The sequence below is a fragment of the Berghia stephanieae genome, chromosome 1 (assembly GCF_034508935.2).
Source record: "Berghia stephanieae isolate SIO BIC M18660-M18661 chromosome 1, UCSD_Bste_1.3, whole genome shotgun sequence".
Taxonomy (NCBI): domain Eukaryota; kingdom Metazoa; phylum Mollusca; class Gastropoda; order Nudibranchia; family Aeolidiidae; genus Berghia; species Berghia stephanieae.
In genome coordinates this window covers 45197106-45211824 of record NC_088360.1, presented here as the reverse complement: position 1 = coordinate 45211824, position 14719 = coordinate 45197106, and the positions used below count along the sequence as shown (strand labels likewise).

The following is a 14719-nucleotide window of genomic DNA, read 5'->3' as shown; positions in this document are numbered from 1 at the left end:
ATCTTTGTTTGTTGAAATCAATATTTTCTGTGTCAAGGTTGTAATTACCAATTGATCTAATAATGGCTCTATATTAATTGTAATCACATATTGTGCATCTTTATGAGTTTGTGGTATTGTTCTCCCTTCTGACCTGTAAGTCCTAGGTTCAAGTCCCCTTTTGTCGGCTAAAATTTGATTCCTGGAAAAGAACTCTTTACTCACATTCTCTTACTGTTCTCTCGTGTAAAATGACTACCTGGCCTGTAATATGTTAGAGCTGTCTCTGTCGAAAATTTTGTAATTCCAAGACATGTTTAAGTTTAGTGTTGCTGTTTGCTTGAGATACATTGGAAAGCGTTTTGAGTACATTCATTGATTACTGCTCTTTATAAATGCTTTCGGGTTTTTTTCTCTGAATATGAATTCATTATCATCTATCCTTTTTTAAAAAATAGGACTTGGGGTTAACGTTATTCGGTACAGCCTTTGTTAAACTGTTGTCAACAAACACAGAATTACTGGGAAATCTAAAAATTATAAAATTAAATTTTACAGATTGGTATACTCCCAAACCTTTTATTTATTTTTATTTTTTAGATTTAGGGTAATTTAATCACCCGTTGACTCTAATGATTCTGCTTGGGCAGAATGATTGGTCCTCAATTTGACCTTGGCCTTGGGAATCACTATCTGGCCGCCCTTCCAGACCGATGTTGATCGTTGGTGGCTCAAAAGATTCGTCTCGATCTATGTTAATTTCCACACCACAGTGATATAATAATTAAAATGAATAAGTGCTTGCTCGTAGCAGCCTTTATTCTCCGCAAATATTGTGGGATCTTCACTATAAACATCAAATGATATATACACATCCGTTAAAAAGGGAAATAATTATTGAATAAATAAAAAATCAACTATCGGGAACCTCTGTGGTGTAATGGTAGCACGTCTGACCGGTAATCAGAAGGTCTGAGGTTCAATCCCCAGTCTTGGTCGACTGATTTTTTGAGATGTTTTTTTTTCTTGTATATTTTTTTCTTGCTTTGAGACCTTAATTTCTGATTTTGATATTTTCAAAAAAGTAAATTGGAGCACCTCAAATGTCTTCGTCCTCGTCCCCTCTTGTTCAATGCATGTGTTGTTTAATGCAAGCGAGGGTTCACAGCGTAAAACGCATACCCTTGTGAAGAATATAGGTATTAAAATTGTCCCAACTATCGGGAGCCCGTGTAATGGTAGCACGTCTGACCCTTAATAAGAAAATCTGAGGTTCGATCCCCATTCGAGGTGAACTGATTTTTTGGGAGGTTTTATTTTCTTGTATTGTTCTTTCTTGATTTGTCTGACACCTTTCATACACACTTGTTCAAATCTTTATAGAATAATAAATAAATGCCCAGCCCTATCAGTTGCTAGAGCTATGGATTGACACACAAACAAGTCGAATTCTATCCATGGTGCATTCAATTTCCACATACCACATTCATTAGAATTAATAAGTATGGTGGGAAGCACTCTGAAAATGACCATCATCTTGCTAGAGGCTTACAAATGATTCGTGTTCACGACTATTTTGTGTTTTATAGACCTATTTGCAATGTATATTTAACCCTCTCCTTACCACCCATAGAAAATCGTCACATTCGTTACGATGTAACCAACAATTTTCTTATTCTGATTTCGTTTTGTTATAGTTATTGCGACAAAAACTCGACACCGTGTTGCAGAACTCACTTTTCTGAACAAGATATAGCATATACTCGTTACTATACTGTTTGAAAAATCTATTTTTGTTTTGGGTGAGTATGAAGTTTCGGGTAAAATTCTAAAAATAGATGGTAGGGAGAGAGTTAAGGACTTTGTTGCTGTAAAAGAATATTATTTACAGTCTAGAAGCTAAATACGATAAAATAGGATATATTAAACAAACAAACAAACAAACTTGAACATTTATATAGCGCAATATCCACTAAATGTGCTCAAAGCGCTTTGTACGGGGTCCCTGACCAACAGCAACACATAACATGTAGAACGAGGCATGACACCTGTTAGGCGACACCACATTTTTTTTTCTGACAGAGACAACGTTGTTAACGGCCAGGTACTCATTTTACACCTGAGTACGGTGAGAGAATGTGAGTAAAGAGCCTTTTCCAAGGACTCAACTATGCGCCGAGCGAGACTCGAAGCCAGGACCTCCCGATCCGAAAGCTAGGGTCATACCACAAGACTGCATAGCCACATAAAAGGTGATACTAAGGTGATATTGAGATAATAGAATTTTTTTTAAAATGAAAACTGTACTCGTATGTATTTTTTTAACAGGACATAATGAAAAGGTGGTATACACACCTTTTCAGATTTTAATACAAGTAGATATGCACTCGAAGTTAATATGCACATTAAATTGTTGTGTTGTTCTATCTTTTATTTTCATGAGAATGCCATCGATCCCGCCATTTCCTCTGGAAAAACCCATATTTTAAAATTTGGCCAGAAAACTCGTCTTCAAATATCGATCTATTTAAATGACCCTCATCTTGGCAAATAACTCTCAAACCTGGGACTTCTTTCTAAGTTTGAGAGTTTTTAGCCAAGATGAGGGTCATCTAAATCGATCGATATGTGAAGGACTAGTTTTCTGGCCAAATTTTAAAATATGGGTTTTCCAGAGGAAGGCAGATTTGTGGAGGGCTGCTAACGGATGGAGGGTATGGAGGGAGTGGTAGTACCTTTCGGTGAGAGACAGTCGCATCTTCGGATGGTCAGGATCCACTGGTCCACACCTGCATATCTAGCTCATGTCTGGCTCCTAGAAGCTGTAGTGCACGCAGCGGCCACACACCCGGGACCGGGTCTCGACTGACCTGCGAAACGACATTGAGTGACTCGCGTAGTAGGGTAGAATAGGTAATGTCTCACCTTTTAGTGCACAAAGTCTGGATATGGTTAGGTAAAAGTAGGCGTAGACAGCAAGTCTGTGGTAGACAAAGAGGCGCGTCTGAGACAAAATTAGATAGCGGCTACCACCGTGGAAAAGGGGGAAACCTTACCACGTATCATTCATAGTTAGTCATGGCTAGTCAGAGATATAGTGTTAGAGATGCTTGTGACGTTGGGCCCCCTGCAACTAAGTATCAAGCTGTAAATATGTACAGGGAAGAGGAATTAAGTAATGTCCAAAAGATGGCATCTCATGACGTTTCTGGTGGAAAGCCCTCGGGAAAGCCAGAGACTGATCTACCTACCTTGAAGACAAGAAATGTTCCTTTAAAAATTGGCACGTGGAATGTGAGAACACTTGCTCAAGCAGGAAAGCTCCATAATCTAATTATGGAGGCAGAGGCGATGAATATGGATATCCTTGGTGTCTCAGAGACAAGATGGAAAGACAATGGAATAATAAAAAGAGACAGCCACACTTTTATTTACTCCGGAAATACTCAGCACAACAGAGGCGTTGGCATCCTGATGAAAAACAAAATTGCTAAATCAGTAACTGGGTATTGGCCCGTGAATGACCGTATCCTAATGTGCAAAATCCAAGCTAAACCTTTTGATTTAGTGCTCCTACAAATTTATGCACCAACGAGTGATCACCCAGATGAGGAGGTCGAGGCACATTATGAAAATGTAAACAAGGCCCTCAAATGCATAAAATCAAGTGACATTGTTGTCGTAATGGGGGATTTCAATGCGAAAGTTGGAAACGCAGCAATCTCACCATGCATGGGAAGTTGTGGTCTAGGAGAGTCCAACGAGAGGGGTGAACGTCTGGTCCAATTTTGCGAGTCCCACGACATGACCATAATAAACACCATATTCAAACAACCAAAGAGGCGCCTATACACTTGGAAGAGCCCAGGAGATATATACAGAAACCAAATAGATTATTTTCTCATCAAAACCAGATTCAAAAACTGTGTGACCCAATGTAAAACTTTCCCGGGTGCTGACATTGGATCGGACCATGTTCCCATCATGGTGAAAATAAAAGTTAAATTAAAAATTCCCAAACAGAAAAGGGACGTACACATAAAGTACGACCTAGCTGAACTTAGAAACGAGGAGCTAAGAGCGAAATATGCTGTAGAAGTAGAAAATACGTATTTTTGTCTTATGGAAGAACAAGAAGACACAAATAAAGAAACAGAAGAAACGTATAAGAGTAGAATTGATAAACAATGGTCCTCTCTTAAAGGTGCAATAACAACTACAAACGAGAAAATGCTAAACAAAAAATCTAAAGAGGCAAAGAAAGAATGGATGACGAATGAGATTTTGAATCTTATGAGAGAACGGAAACATTCAAAGGGCACCCCTAGGTACAATGAGCTGGACAAATCAGTAAAGAAAAAGTGTATCCAGGCTAAAGAAGACTGGCTTGATGAAAAGTGCCACCGTATTGAGAAGCTATCACATGAGAGAAACCCTGGACCAATGTTTGCTGAAATCAAGAAATTCACATATAAAAACGCTCAATCTGGCGGTTGCATCAAAGATAAATCAGGTAGACTCCTCTTTGAGGTGGAAGAAATCGCCAATAGATGGAAAGAATACGTGGAGGAGCTATTCAATGCGGACAGAGGTGACAACCATATACAGTCCTTTCTACGGGGACCCACAATCCTAAGATCAGAAGTAGAGAAAGCCCTATACTGCATGAAAACAGGGAAGGCAAATGGAATAGATGGGGTGTCAACAGAAATGCTGCAAGCACTGGGTGAATTTGGTGTTGATGTGATAACGGACCTTATGAATGAAATATACGAGTCAACGCACATCCCAGAAGACCTTCGCACTTCTATCTTCATACTGCTACCAAGAAAGCGGGTGCAATTGAGTGTTCGGACTACAGAACAATCAGTCTTATGTGCCATCTACTGAAACTCCTCCTGACAATAATCCTGAAAAGAATCTCGTCAAAAGTAGATCGTGAGATTTCAGAACAGCAAACTGGATTCAAAAAGAACAGTGGCACCAGGGAGGCAATTTTCGACTTAAAAATCCTGTCAGAAAAATACTTAGAGGTCCAAAAAGACATATATGCCTGTTTTATCGACTACTCAAAGGCATTTGATTCTGTTAGTCATCAGAAACTTATCCAGGACCTTGTGGCAATAGGTGTGGAAGAGAATGATGTGGCTCTAATCGCTAATCTGTACTGGCAGCAAAAGGCTCAGATAAAAGTGCAGGCAGATACAACAGATGCAATTGAAATCAAGAAAGGAGTGCGCCAGGGATGTGTTATGTCTCCTTGCTTGTTTAATTTATACACAGAGTCTATATTTCGGCAAGTAGAAACAGCACAAGGGTTGAAGGTTGGTGGCCACAACATCAACAATTTACGTTACGCTGACGATACTGTCCTGTTGGCGGAAAGTAAGGAAGACCTACAGAAGCTAATTTCAAAAGTGAACGAAGAGAGTAAAGAAAAGGGGCTGTTCATGAATGCGAAGAAGACAAAAACAATGGTGATAACAAAAAAGAAAGAGCCATAGACATAGATATAGAAATAGAAGAGTGTCCAGTGGAACAAGTAAAGGAGTTCACGTACTTGGGGCAGTTGGTAACATCCGATGCAAAGTCTGACAAAGAGATCAGGAGACGAATAATGCTGGCCAAAAATGCGTTCATGAAACTAAAGGCAATCCTCAACAACACAAATATCTCCATCAGAACACGAATGAGATGCACCAAATGCTATGTGTGGTCCATTTTCTTTTATGGTTGTGAAACGTGGACACTAACCGCACAGACAGAACAACGTATTGAAGCTTTTGAGATGTGGACGTACAGGAGAATACTGAAAATACCTTGGACAGCAAGAAAAACAAACATCGAAGTCCTCGACCTAATGGGCCAAAAACAAAAAGAACTTCTTTTGACTGTGAAGCACAAAAAGCTGTCATATTTTGGACATATGCGAAGACATGATAGTCTCGAAAAAAGGATAATGGAGGGAAGAATTGAAGGAAAGAGAGGCAGAGGAAGACAAAGGAAATCCTGGACAGATGGCATCAAGGAAGCTACAGGACGGCGCATGGCAGACTGTAACGAGGCTGCATTGAGCCGTGATTGACGGATAACCATGACATCCGACCTCTGGAAAGAGATGGAACCCGGGTATGCTAACGGATGGGAAGGGGGAATAAAAAGTTGAGTCAAATCACATAAAATTTCTTTTTATCGGTAAAAGAGTAACATTGAAGGACATATTTTATTATGCGTAATGTAAACATTATCCTTAGTTTCTGGACCAACATTTGTAAACTAGATGTATTCGACTCACCTCACGTGTACTTGTTTGCATGTGTGATAACCTAAAATGTTTAATCTCATTGTTGTAATGGAAACACGTTCAAAACCGCCGTGTACTAAGATGCATGTCTGATAACCCAAAGTGTTATGGGCTCATTGGTGTAGTGAAATATTGTCTAACCAAAGGAAAATATTGTTAGTTACCCTTTAACATGGACGCTGGTTTATCGCAAAGTACTTTCCGTCATATCTTACAGACGCAGCTACCCAATCACTACTGGGTGGACAGGGGAGATTGAAAAAAATTCCGACTTCAACCGCGATCGATCTCGGTCCCTTTGCTAGTGAAGCGAGGGCTATACCAACTGAGCTAATGGGACTCTCCAAAGTTTGTTAACGTCTTAAATTAATACTGAATCATATATATATATAAACATTAATTTATGGGTCAGCGGTACGGTATTTGCTTCGTACCCGAAAGGTACCGAATTCGAATACCCACTACGTTGTGTGGCCTTGAGCAAGTCACCTCGCCCTAGCTCAGTTTGCGGTGTTGCGCTGCGGATGACGCGTGGGTTACTCCATTCCCTTGGAATAGACCCTAGAACAAATTTCCCCTATGGGATATATAAAGGGGATTTTAGTTTATTATATTTCTATTTTTATTGTAAACACGCCTAACAGGCAAGACGTGTCGTTGTGTGCTCTGGTGTATTTTAATTATTTTGTGATTTCTACATATTGATACCTGGACATTTTTACGTCGTTGTACTCGTTAAAACATACTGTTTCTTATTGTATAGTTTTTATCAATTTTTAAGAAAGGACTACTGTATAATTCTGTATTTTATCATGGAAACTGTAAGTTTTAAAAGATTTTTACACAGTCACTTAATGGCCGCCGCTTTCTTACGAACATTGTTCACCTTATTTTTAGCCGTGATTTACCACCATCATTATTTTAATAATTGTGACTTTTATTCAACATCTGATTTTTACAACAGGCCTCGAGGCGGTAAACGTAAACAACGTCACATTCCAGCTGTGATTTTTAACTCAAGTGATTCGATTTTTTACAATAATATTAATACGAACAGGCCTCGGGGAGGCAAACGGAAACAACATAACATCTCAATGGTAACAACTCGTCGTCCACCCCGCCCCCACACAAACCCCGTCCACCACCAACACTTGTAACTGTACGGACCACAAACAGTTTCACAAACGACAACAATAACATTGTTATTGGTCTTCTCAATGCACAGTCCTGCCGAAGAATTAAACGATTTATTAACGGAGAAGAACTTCGACATACTATTTATTGTAGAGACATGGCTCTCACAGTCTGGAGACGACCCAGTTGAAATAGCTATGACACCCACAGGGTACCAATTTAGATCGTATCCAAGGAAAGATCAGCGAGGGGGTGGCATTGGCGTATTTTATAAAACAAAATTATCAAAACATGTGGAAATCCTCGAAATGCGCTGCTAAACAATGGAGGCCATTGATCTTAGATTATCCCTCCAGAATACAAGATACAACTTCAACTGCATCTATCGACCGCCAGCAAACAAGAAAAACAAAATAAAATTACCTGATGTTAGGAAGGAAATCAACGAGATGCTAACTTTGCAACACACGCGTCCTGGCCATTCAATTATACTCGGCGACTTTAATTTTCACTTCGACAACGTCACAGACACCGCTAAATTGCACGAGTCACTATCGGAGAACAACATGTGCCAATCGTAACAACGCCAACCCACTCTGCTGGTCATATTTTAGATTGGGTAATTGTAGAAAATTCAGAGTTCCAAAAAACCAACGCCACCGTCGATTATCTTCCCTTTTCGGACCACTCCCTCATTTCTTTCAATCTTGACGTTTCAAAACCATGCCAAGAAACCTCCACCACATCAACCAGAAACATTAAAGGCATTAATTTGGACAATTTCAGAGGCGATTTAGAAACAAAACTTACTAAAAAAATCCATTATTTCTCCAGACCAGTGGAATAGTTGTCTCATCGAAACGCTTGACAAACATGCGCCATTCCAAACAAGGACCGTCACCAACCGCAAGTATGCTCCGTGGTATACGTCGGACGTTAAAGAAGCTAAAACGAAGTGTCGGAGAGCAGAAAGACTGTTGAAAACATCAGGCCTTACGATTCATCGTGAAATATTCAAGAACGCATTTCGTGCCTGGAAGACAACAATAAAAAAAGGCAAAGACCACGTATTTTCTTTCAAAATTCGAAACTTCTAAATCTTGTAAACAATTATTTAACATCTGCAATGATCTACTTGGACGTGAAAGATGCACTTCATTACCATCTACAACCAATCAAAGAGACTTGCCAAACACATTTGTCAACTTGTTTAAAGACAAAATCCATAACATTCGTTCAGAACTAGATCGGTATAAACCATTTATAGATACAAATACATTCTGTACAATTTCCAACCAGTTTCACCTAGTTTCATAAACGAGTTGATAAAAAAAGCCCCCATTAAATCCTGCGACCGTGATCCCCTACCAGCACAGCTTTTGGCCAGCTCCATCGATACATTATTACCATCCATTACATCAATCATAAATACATCCATACTGGCTGGCGAAGTTCCATCGTGCTTTAAAAGTGCCCTCGTCAAACCACTTCTGAAGAAACCATCACTGGACCACAATATATTAAACAATTATCGTCCTGTATCAAATTTACCTTTTTTGTCAAAACTTTTGGAGAAGGTAGTTCTTACACAATTAACATCTCATCTTAAGAACAACAGTTTGGAACAACCCTTTCAGTCAGCCTACAAACATCAACACAGTACTGAAACGGCGCTTCTTAAAATCTTTAATGCCTTGTTATGTAATGCTGATGCTAACAATATCAATGTATTATGCCTTTTAGATCTTTCAGCTGCCTTTGACACCATTGACCATGACATTTTGTTAAGAAGACTAGAAAATACGTTCGGCATGAAAGGAATTGCCCTTAAATGGTTTACATCATATTTACAGGATCGATGGCAGACTGTCGTGGTGAATGGTGTTCAGTCAGAACAAGTTTTACTAAATTTTGGAGTGCCACAAGGCTCTGTTCTTGGCCCTGTCCTTTTTACTGTATATATGCAGCCCCTTTCTAGTGTGATATCCAGATTCAATCTGAGTTATCATTTTTATGCAGATGATACGCAAATATATGATTCAGCACCTCTTAGTAATTTACAGTTCTTAATACAACGAATTACGAGCTGTTTTAATGAGATTAAATCTTGGATGTACCACAATAAGTTAAAATTAAATGATAGTAAAACTGAGATTTTAATGTGTGGAAGGCCGAGTATCCTTAAACAGGCAAATAAATCACCTATTACTCTCGGAAATAGCACAATAGAATTTTCAAATAAATCAAAAAACCTTGACGTCATCATTGATAAAGATCTTTCCATGACAAGCCATGTGAATAACGTCATACAATCTATGTACATAGAAATGAAAAAAATAAGCAAAATTCGTAATTTAATACCGAAGCATATAACAGAACTTTTAATTAATTCCCTGGTTTTATCTAAATTGGACTATTTAACTCCCTTTGGGCGAATTTAGCTAAAGACAAAATTAGCAAACTTCAGGTTGCTCAAAATAACGCAGCCAGGCTCATTGTACGCAATAACAAAAAATACCCGTCAGCAACTCTTCTTCTCCGTGAGTTACATTGGCTTCCTGTGGAAAAAAGAGTTGCCTATAAGATTTGTACTGTTGTCTACAAATCCCTGAGCACGAACAGTCCCTCCTATATTAAAGACCTTCTAAACATATATGTCCCCAATAGAAACTTGAGGTCAAGCAATGACCAATCAATCCTTGTCAAACCTAAGCCATTGCGTAAAATAGGTGAACAGTCTTTTCAATTTTCGGCCCTCCATTTTTGGAACTCTCTCCCATCACACGTGAGATGCTCGGATTCGTTGACAACGTTCAAATCTCGCTTAAAGTTTTATCTTTTTACGTCATAATGTTGCAATATTATTTTCATATTTTGTTGTTGTTAAATTGAATTCGTATCACGTTTCCTTCACACTTGTCTCACTGTAATATGTTTTGTTTTATATCAATGTAAAGCGCTTAGAACCTGTGACAACGGGGTAAAGCGCTATATAAATGCCATTTATTATTATTATTATTATTATTTTTAATTCCCGACTCATTGATTAAATTGAAAATTAAAGTACACGCATATCAGGTATATCCTATGTTCAAATAGTCTCAGGCCTGATACCCGAACTGAACTATGGTCTTGATTTAACACTGTCAGCGTGGATCAGCAGTACGGTCTTTGATCCTAAAAGGTGCCGAATTCGAACACCCGTTTCGCTGTGTGACCTTGAGAAAGTCACCCTACCTCAGTTTGCGGCGCTGCGCTGCGGCTGACGCCTGTGTCATTCCAGTCTTCCCTTGGAATAGATCCAAGAGACAAATTTCCCCTATGGAATGAATAAAGGGAATTTTATTTTGATGGACTCTATTTTACCTTGGTTTGAGAGTATTTCAATTACAACTATGGGCCCATAAATTTGGGTGATCAGACCTGCAAGTAAGCGCACGTCTGGTTTACCGGTTTGAGAGGAACGGTCACATTTCACTGTATGTTTGAATTCCTGTGGAAAGGTTCATTGACATTGGTATGGTTGTGGTTGAATACTCATTGGACTCACCAATCCCATGAGTGAGTGTGACAAACAATAAACACATCGCCTATTAATAGAATTATAGTCAAACGTCGACAAACGCAAGAAATAATTCCGGAATTAGCGTCACTATCATCACCGTCGTCACAATCTTCATCGTCATCATCACCATCACCTACACCATCATCATCATCATCATCATCATCATCATCATCATCATCTACGTCGTCGTCGGAATACATAATAACATTATCATCCTCATCATCATAATCATGATCATCATTAGCATCATCATCATCATCAATAGCAGCATCAACAGCATCATCATCATCATCATCATCATCATCATGATTACTATCATCATTATTATTATTATTATTATTATTATTATTATTATTATTATTATTATTATTATTATTATTATTATTATTATTATTATTATTACGAGACTGGGTCAAAAATTAATGGGAGACTCTGCTTATTACTTTAAAACATATTGAATCAATACCACGCAGCATACGTCAAATTAAAGCTTGACATTGGACGAATAGAATGCCACTTCTCAGCATTACAGTCTCGGCCTCTCTCGATAGCCACAGTTTACCTTTTTGTAAGGGCATGAATCCCGTCCTCGTAGAACTGAGTTGCCTGAACTTTGAGCCAATTTTCACTACTGCCTTGGCTTCTTCATCATCTTTAAAGCGATGCCCCCTCATTACCTCCTTCAGTCGACAAAAAAGTCTGAAGGTGCCAAGTCGGGTGAATAGGGAGTGTGAGACAACGTTGTCCATCCAAATGATGCCATTACCTCTCTTATCCTGGTACTTGATTGTGCACGAGGGTTTTCATGAAGAAACAGTACTCGTTCCATCTCCAAATACGGTCTATCTCGACGAATTCTTGCTTTCAGTTGATTCAGTCTTATGTACCATTCGGATTTGACGGTGGCTCCCTAAGGGAGGTGATCTACTAGGATTACACCTCTAATGCCCCAAAACAATGTTGCCATAAGTTTCCTATCTGATTTCTCAATTTTGAAGTTTTTGGTCTTTGAGGAAAAGGGATATCGCCATTGCATTGATTGTCTCTTCAACTCAGGTTCATCTGCTGGACCCAGGTTTTACTTCCAGTGATTATTCTACTGAGAAAACGATCATTTCTCCCACTTAGTCGGAGAAGCTCGGAATAGCAACTCACCCTTTCCGCTCTTTTCCCGCAGGCCTTTAAGAATCCCAAGGATTTGACGAGTTGATGGCCACTTCCATTACTGATTTCAAGGTCTCCTGCTATCTCATCAAGAGGTGTTCTTCTGTAAGATCAATTCTCTGTCTTTATTTGATTCAATGAGTTGGCATTAGTTGGGCGACGATCATCACGAGATTTGTCAGATAAAGACATGACATGCTTGAGAAGGTGTCAGATTACAGCCGTACTAGGAAAAGTCCATATTTTAGAATTTGGCCTGATAACTCGTCCTTCAAATATCGATCGATTTAAATGACCCTCATCTTGGAAAAAAACCTCTCAAACCTAGGACTTGGCGAAGTCCCAGGTTTGAGAGCTGTTTACCAAGATGAAGGACGAGTTTTCTGGCCAAATTTTAAGATAAATGTTTTTCCAGAGTATGTGTTGGATTGCATCTCATTTTCTTATAGATTATGAGATACACGTTCAATCCACCTAAAAACAATGCATCTACCCAATACCCGAGTTTTATCAACTTTTCACAGGTGTTTAAAAATTGTACTTGGTGATTCTTCTTCGAAAACAGGAAATTCAAAGACAACTCTCTGTCGCTGACGGACATCCATGAGGGCAACCATTTTGAACAGCTATAACTGTGTCAAAATTCAAAGTTATTAAAATTTTCAACTTTTGGTTTAAAGTGTAAGTTTAATTGAGCCAAATATGACGTCACATAAAAAAGAAATGAACTGAGTAGGAGATATGTCCCATTACTTTTTGACTCGCGTATTATCATCATCATCATCACTATTATTATTATTATCATTATTATTACTATTATTATTATTATTATTATTATTATTATTATTATTATTATTATTATTATTATTATTATTATTATTATTATTATTATAATAATATTATTATTATTATTATTATTATTATTATTTATTATTATTATATTATTATTATTATTATTATTATTATTATTATTATTATTATTATTATTATTATTATTATTATTATTATTATCATTATTATTATTATTATTATTATTATCATCATCATCATTATTACTGTTATTATAGTTATCATTTTTATAATCATTATCATTATTAATATTATTATTATTATTATTATTATTAAAATTATTATTATTAAAATTATTATCATGTTCATTATCATTACCATTGTTAACGCCATCATTATCATTTTTACTAGATATTTTAATTATTTATCTACCCAATAACTACTCGTATTATCATATTTACTATCAATCGAATCATCCTTTTATCACCATCATCATCATTATCATTATCGTCATCGTTATCTTTATCATCATCAACATCATCATCCTTTTATCACCATCATTATGATTATCATAACCATCGTCACCTTCATTATTTATATCACATCAAAAAAATGGCATTGCTGGATGACACAAGAAAATTGCACATCCAGCAATGCTCCGATTCTCACTGTTACTTATACTGTTTTCTCCTTCATCATTTTACACACGCATGCAGTCTGTGCATTTACTTATAGAACAATCAGTCAATCAGCATAAACATTCATCATTCCATTCTCTCTCTCTCTCTCTCTCTCTCTCTCTCTCTCTCTCTCTCTCTCTCTCTCTCTCTGTGTGTGTGTGTGTGTGTGTGTATATATCTATCTAACTATATATATATATATATATATAATTAGCTCTCTCTCACACACATCCACACACATCCACACACATACACACACATACACACCCATTCTCAGTCTCTCTCTCTCTCTCTCTCTCTATCTCTCTCACTCTCTCTCTCTCTCTCTCTCTCTCTCATTTGCACAGCTCATTAATTCATATCAACTCATCCAATCATCAGCCATTTCCTTAACCCCCCGGTACATACATGGCAATGACGTACATACACACGGCCATTGGATAATCCAAATTGATGGATGTCCGGATGACTAGCTTGGTCTATTCCTCTCTTCATCTGTCTATCCTCCTCCTATCCAATCATCCTTACGGTCATGTTTGCATCCAGCCGTCTAGACATCCTTTTAACCCTTTTACTGCGTCCTCAGATTTCTCACTAATCATAATTAAACCCGTTGTCAAGTTTTAACTACCGGGAGAGGAGGGGCGTCGCAAAGTGACACACAGCGGGATTGTCTTTGCTTCCTACCCCGAAGGTGATGAGTTCGATTCTACCTGCTCTGAGTAAGTCACCTCGCCCTAGCTCTTTGCTGTCCTACACTTCTGATGACGCTTGAGTTATTCCTGTTTTCCCTTGGAATTATTAAACCCTAATGAAATATTTCCCCTTAGGGATGATAAAGGGAATTTTATTTATTTACTTATAGGATGTCATACGAGCTGGCAGAGAAGGCCAATGACCGAGATGAGAGGCACTAGATTGTAAAGGCTGCAAGTTGGATCAAGATCGAGCCTCGCCCAGAAAGGGACAATGATCCACTTACAACGACCAGTCCTTTATTCAAACGCGATATCCATTTTATCACAATTCTTTCTCCTTCCAAATGTCCTCCTTTTAACCAGTTTATTGATTTGATAGCTTTGACGGCTCTTATCTGATGGATAC

The 14719-nt window shown here is 38.1% G+C and overlaps 2 protein-coding genes across 3 annotated transcripts in view; both read left to right on the top strand.

Annotated features, from left to right (window-relative positions):
* Positions 1–14719, top strand: part of LOC144975924 (uncharacterized) — a 437885-nt gene that overhangs the window by 321446 nt on the left and 101720 nt on the right. The gene's annotated exons all lie outside the window — the stretch shown is intronic.
* Positions 3058–14532, top strand: LOC144969999 (uncharacterized). The gene is made up of 3 exons (XM_078909180.1): positions 3058–4722; positions 12596–12690; positions 14481–14532. The coding sequence occupies exons 1-3, from the start codon at positions 3058–3060 to the stop codon at positions 14530–14532; spliced, it is 1812 nt and encodes a 603-aa protein (XP_078765306.1).

Excerpts from the sequence above, each read along its gene's own strand:
- LOC144969999 (XM_078909180.1), top strand. The coding sequence starts at position 3,058 with ATGGCTAGTCAGAGATATAGTGTTAGAGATGCTTGTGACGTTGGGCCC. Across the intron at positions 4,723-12,595 it reads TGGGTGAATTTGGTGTTGAT|ATTATGAGATACACGTTCAA; the intron begins GTGATAACGGAC and ends ATTTTCTTATAG. Across the intron at positions 12,691-14,480 it reads GTGTTTAAAAATTGTACTTG|GATGTCATACGAGCTGGCAG; the intron begins GTGATTCTTCTT and ends ATTTACTTATAG.